This window comes from Cydia fagiglandana, chromosome 3 (assembly GCF_963556715.1).
Source record: "Cydia fagiglandana chromosome 3, ilCydFagi1.1, whole genome shotgun sequence".
Lineage (NCBI taxonomy): Eukaryota > Metazoa > Arthropoda > Insecta > Lepidoptera > Tortricidae > Cydia > Cydia fagiglandana.
Window position 1 is genome coordinate 3,527,426 of NC_085934.1, and position 6,104 is coordinate 3,533,529.

The 6,104-nt window shown below is 38.8% G+C and overlaps 1 protein-coding gene across 1 annotated transcript; it reads left to right on the forward strand.

Annotated features, from left to right (window-relative positions):
- Positions 1–501: 501 nt before the first annotated feature.
- On the forward strand, positions 502–5,027 carry LOC134680499 (uncharacterized). The gene is made up of 3 exons (XM_063539624.1): positions 502–569; positions 3,775–4,161; positions 4,992–5,027. Exons 1-2 carry the CDS (start codon positions 503–505, stop codon positions 4,158–4,160), a joined length of 453 nt encoding a protein of 150 aa, XP_063395694.1. The 5' UTR covers position 502; the 3' UTR covers position 4,161; positions 4,992–5,027.
- Positions 5,028–6,104: the final 1,077 nt, after the last annotated feature.

Sequence of the window (6,104 nt, forward strand, 5' to 3'; positions counted from 1 at the left end):
GGCGCCATCATAGCTTGCCCTGTCAATCCCTAGAATTGTGTAAATTTTTTGTTTTTTTAATACCCTGGATGCCAGCCCTTTAAGCGAAATCTCATAGAAAAAGGGGCAAGCTATGATGGCGCTATCTATGCAAACGTTTGACAGTTGCCAACCCCATTTATTAGGCATCAAAAGTCCGCAAATGTACTCAAGGGCCGCATGTTGTCTGTCTGTATTTATATCAATGTCAGTGGATTAAGAATGGTAATACGCAGAGACAATGTTTTGGTCTCGACGCGCGACCCCTAAATAATACTTAATCAGCTCCTTTTATAATTTATCCAGTTCGGGGCCAGCTACAAATCGACAGACTATACCAGGCACATGCGATGTCTATTTTAACATACATGTCTGCGTCAATTACAAGGAACTGGCGGGAATTTTCTCGCGATATTTGCTGTTTATATTTCAGGTGTATAAAAATGTTCCATATGTCGGTGAAGTCACAAATTACACCGACAACATGCGGAGAGGTGTTGTGCCTGTGCTTATACTTTGTTGGGCTGGAGTCTGTTGGGCTGATGTTCAATGTAAGTTAAAATATGCGCATTGTTAAAGAAAACCACTATAATACAGTCAGCAGCAGAAGTTGCTAAGCGGACGAGGTGTTCAAAATTACCTTGACACGCTCTTATTCTCTTAACAATAAAGTAGTCGCGTCAAGATCATTTTGAACACTTCACCCGCTTAGCAACTTCTGCTGCTGACTGTACAGTAAAAATTAAGTATGGTCCCATCAGTGATTGAAAATTTAATAAAGAACAGATAGTTCGTTTATAGTTGTTTTGTAAGCTAAGTAAAAGTACGATTCGGGGCTCAAAAATAAGAGAAATAATGAACAAAATAAACGTATTTCCTACAAAGTATGTACTAGTATATGTAGTACACTAATGTAGTTTTCACGCGACTGTTCGGAAATGTGGCAATAGATGGTCTAAAACCAAGCTGGAAAGTAGGCAATAGCTGTAGCACCTGAAGCACCACTACTACAATGTTTCATTGTTGTCATCATCTGTCATTGGTGACAGTTCGCTACAGCAATGAGTATCATTTAAAACATAAAAATCAATAAAAGGTCTTTTTATGCGCAACTTTTTCCTTCAAAAATAAAAATTAGGTTATTTATAGCACCAATTTCTTGATAAAAAAAAAGAAATATCAAAACCATTCACTTCATTTTTTTAAAAAATTATCCATTCAATTCACGCTTAAGGCGTTTTTTACTTTTGTAGCTGTTTGTGGTTTTATTAGCAAAAACGCTTCTAATTTTAGAGTCGGTTTGAAGCAAATAACAGAAAAACGCCTCTTAAAAGTGGTAAAAAAAGTAAAAAAAGGCGGGATCTGAAAATACCTACTGAATTGGATAGTGTAAATTATGTTTGACTAAAAAATATAAGAAACGCGTATCTACGCTCGCTATAAAAATGAGTTCTTCTAGTGAAGAAAATGATATCCCATCAAAAACATAAATGTAAAAAAGGAGAGCCAAGTTCAATACAAAAATTATGCTTGGCTGTGGGGTTCGCCGCAAAAAGAATGGAGATTTAAATGAGTGCCAAGTTCTATGCAAAATCCAAATATGTATTTATAGGAACAAAATAACATTATAAACAAGTATTAAACTCTATTTCTTTGCTTTATTGGATACCTATAACAATTGCTGTTATTTGAAAAAAATGCGAGATCTTAAAGCAGGTTAGATTTGACTTGGCCAGTTTTTATTACATCAGTCATTTTATAAACTTATTCAACATATATATTTTGTAATTCTGATAAAAACTGGCCAAGCCAAATCTAACCTACTTTAAGATCTCACATTATTTTTAAATAACAGCAATTGTTATAGGTATCCAATAAAGCAAAGAAATAGAGTTTAATACTTGTTTATAATGTTATTTTGTTCCTATAAATACATATTTGGATTTTGCATAGAACTTGGCACTCATTTAAATCTCCATTCTTTTTGCGGCGAACCCCACAGCCAAGCATAATTTTTGTATTGAACTTGGCTCTCCTTTTTTACATTTATGTTTTTGATGGGATATCAATACTTTTTGTAAAGAAAACTAGGCAGGTATTGAGATTTAATGTTTTTTCTTGTGTTTCCGCTGCATGTTTTTTACTTCTGTTCTTTGTATTAATTATGTGGTGCCGCGCGCCGCCAACGACACACCGTGGGCCGGTTGTTTAGCGCGTATTACAGGTTTTTTGTATGGGGACCCCCCCTATTTTTTAACTTTTTTTATTTTTAGATTTTTTCCTACGCTTACACACAATTACCGAGCTGGATTCCAAATTTCATCCTTCTAGGTCATCTGGAAGTAGGTTAGGTTTAGGTACTATATGTCAGTCACAATAAAAAAGAAATTTGTATGGGAACCCCTCCTATTTATTAACTTTTTTTTGTTTTTAAATTTTTTCCTACGCTTACACACAATAACCGAGCTGGATTCCAAATTTCATCCTTCTAGGTCATCTGGAAGTAGGTTAGGTTTAGGTACTTATATGTCAGTCACAATAAAAAATGGTTTTTTTGTATGGGGACCCCCCCTATTTTATAACTTTTTTTAATTTTTAGATTTTTTCCTACGCTTTCACACAATAACTGAGCTGGATTCCAAATTTCATCCTTCTAGGTCATCTGGAAGTAGGTTAGGTTTAGGTACTTATATGTCAGTCACAATAAAAAATGGTTTTTTTGTATGGGGACCCCCCCTATTTTATAACTTTTTTTAATTTTTAGATTTTTTCCTACGCTTTCACACAATAACTGAGCTGGATTCCAAATTTCATCCTTCTAGGTCATCTGGAAGTAGGTTAGGTTTAGGTACTATAGGTATGTCAGTCAGTCTTAAAATTTACGACTTTTTGACCTTCATATCTTTATAACCGTTTGAGCTAGCTTCATGAAATTTGGGCTTCTAGATGTCCTTATGGATATAATTAAACACACGTAGTTTTATGTGTTTACGTTAAAGATGTTTTGAGTTATAGAAGGGTCAAAAGTGGCACCAAGTGGTTCGTGTAATATTACACTTGGCGCTGGCTAGCCAGTTCCTTTGCTTGAACTTGGCTTGACACGCTGCCGCGTGTCTAGATTCTTACGCCTACCGAAATTCAAGAGACAGTACAGGCAGTGGCTAGTAATTTGCTACCAGAGAAATCGCGGGCTAGTACTTATAGTTATGCAAATGTTTTCTTATTTCCTCGCAGTAGTCGTGAAAAGCACTATGTAATGCCTCGGCCGGAAACGCTAAAGATGGACTCGTATTATTCGAGGGCCTCCACTAACGTGTCGGCCCTCGAACTCACTCGTCCATCTTTTAGCGATTTTCCGTCCTCTCCTACAATGTACTATAGTAATACAACCATTCCAAGATTTTAATCTAATAAGGTCATGTAGGGAAACACATAGTATATTATGCTCGTGACCTGAGAAACAGTTTGAGGATTCCCTACAAGTGTTCCTTTTTGCCCTATTGTTTCTCTTACCCCATCTAACTTTATTTCATATTCTTTAATACGTTTTTGACTTCACAAATAAAATATTGGATTACAGGCGTTGCCTAGTGTGCAGGTCAGTAAAAACTGTACCCTTGTGAATATTAATTAGAAAATAAACATCTTATCTTATCTTATCTTATCTTACATACTGCATATCTAAGCTAAGTATCTAATCTATTTGTATATTAAACGTAAGCAAGTTGCAAGATACTTAAAACCTAATATTTTCAGATGGCGAATCACCTATAGCACCTACACAGCGCCCGAAACGCTCACCATTCGAATACTACCCCGACTGCCCGCCCGAATATGGCCACCATCACCACCACCCCCCTTATTGGCCACCACCGCCCCCTCCACCTCCACCACCACCATACTGGCCACCTCCACCGCCACCGCCGCCACCGCCGCCGCCACCACGTCAAGAGGTCGTCTACTACCAGGTTCAGCCACAGAATCAAGCATACTCCCAATCGGAATCCAATCAAAACCAACTGGAGTCAAATCAACCTTGTACCACTTGCCAGGGACAGTCAGAGAGCAATGCGATCAGTAATGCGAAGAGTGAAACCGGGGATGCAGTCGCTATCGCTGTCGCAAGGGCTAAATCTAACTAAAGTGTAACTATATAATATTTTAAACTTTCGCGTTTTGAATACATATTAACTCACATTATAGACGGGTCTAACGCGAATTATATTCAATTACCTTTATTTACCGACGTTTCGACACAGGTTTCACTGGTCGTGGTCGCGGCTGACTGATTGTCCCAGCAAAATGTCAAAACAGAGATTTGTGCATCTACCCGACGAAAAAAAACTCCAAAAAAAGTAACTCCTGTGAGACTCATAAGTACTAAGGTACATCCATGTCCTCTTTTTCCAAGATCAACAACAGAATCAAGCATACCTACTCTCTATCCGAATCTAATCAACAGAATATCCAGACTCTCAACATTTGTACCACTTGTTAGGGACAGTCTGGCAGCAATGCGAAGAGTGAAACTGGCCGCGTAGCCAAGATGTCGATCGCTTACGCTCCGTAGCGATCGAAACGCAACTGTCACTGTCGCACTAATATGGAAGAGTGATAGAGAGACATAATGCTTGTCGTTGTCGAAGCGATAGCGATTGTAACCTTGGCTAGGCCGGCTGGGCAAGCAGTCGCTATCGCTGTCGCTACGGCTAAATCTAACTTAGCACAACTTCTGCAAGACTCATAATAGGAACTACATATACCTACACGTCAAGATGTTGTCTATTTCCAACATGACCAACAGAATCCAGCTCCCAATCGGAATCTAATCAACAATATAGCCAACCGGACTCTCAACATTGTACGGATTGTACCACTTGTCAGGAACAGTTTGGCAGCAATGCGATCAGTAATACAATGGGAAACTGGGCAAACAGTCGCTGTCGCTGTCGCAAGGGCTAAATCCAACTAAGCACAACTCCTGTGCGACTCATAAGTACTAAGGTACACAATTACACATCGAGATCTTGTCTTTTTTCTAGGTCAACAAACCTACAAATTCATGGAATTTTCTGTTGGAATTTTCTGTGATCTGTCAAAGGCATTTGATTGCGTTGATCACGAAAATTTAAAGAGAAAATTAAGCCGCTATGGGATAAAAGCTAGTGCCCTTGACCTGGTCTCATCGTACCTTTCGGATAGAACTCAGCGAGTAGTTATTAATGGAACTCAATCGGCGGGGTCCCCGGTAGCCCTCGGAGTGCCTCAAGGTTCAATTCTTGGTCCCTTCCTGTTTTTGGTATACATTAATGACTTACCAAAAGTTGTGCAAGATAGACATGATATAGTGTTATTTGCAGATGACACTTCCCTTATATTTAAAGTGGACAGAAAGGAAAATAGCTTCGAGAGCATTAATGACGCGCTATCTACCATTGTAAACTGGTTTACGGCAAACAATTTGCTTTTGAACGCCAAGAAAACCAAATGCATCAAGTTTACGCTACCTAACGTCAAGCAGGTAAATAACGGCAAGATTAAAATAAAAGGTGATACGCTGGAATTTGAGGACCGAACTGTTTTTCTGGGAGTCACTTTAGACTCCAAACTGCAATGGCATGCACATATAGGCACTCTAGCCGGAAAACTTAGTTCAGCAGCCTATGCAGTGAGGAGAATCAAACAGCTGACAAACGTAGAGACGGCCAGGCTGGTATACTATAGTTACTTCCATAGTGTTATGTCTTATGGAATTCTGTTGTGGGGAAAAGCGGCAGATATTCAGACAATATTTGTGCTGCAAAAACGAGCTGTACGTTCCATCTATGGACTGGGCGCTCGAGTATCCCTAAGAGAGAAATTCAAAGAAGTTAACATTCTTACCGTTGCATCTCAATACATACTAGAGAATATTATGTATGTTCGGAAAAACATCCACGAATTCAAGGTTAACAGTGATATCCATAACTATAACACTAGAAACAAACATAAACTTGCCGTGCCCGCCCACCGCCTCCGTAAGGTTAGTACGTCTTTCGTCGGGAACTGTACACGTTTTTATAACAAAGTCCCCACTGATGTAGTGA

Excerpts from the sequence above, each read along its gene's own strand:
- LOC134680499 (XM_063539624.1), top strand. The coding sequence starts at position 503 with ATGCGGAGAGGTGTTGTGCCTGTGCTTATACTTTGTTGGGCTGGAGTC. Across the intron at positions 570-3,774 it reads CTGTTGGGCTGATGTTCAAT|ATGGCGAATCACCTATAGCA; the intron begins GTAAGTTAAAAT and ends TAATATTTTCAG.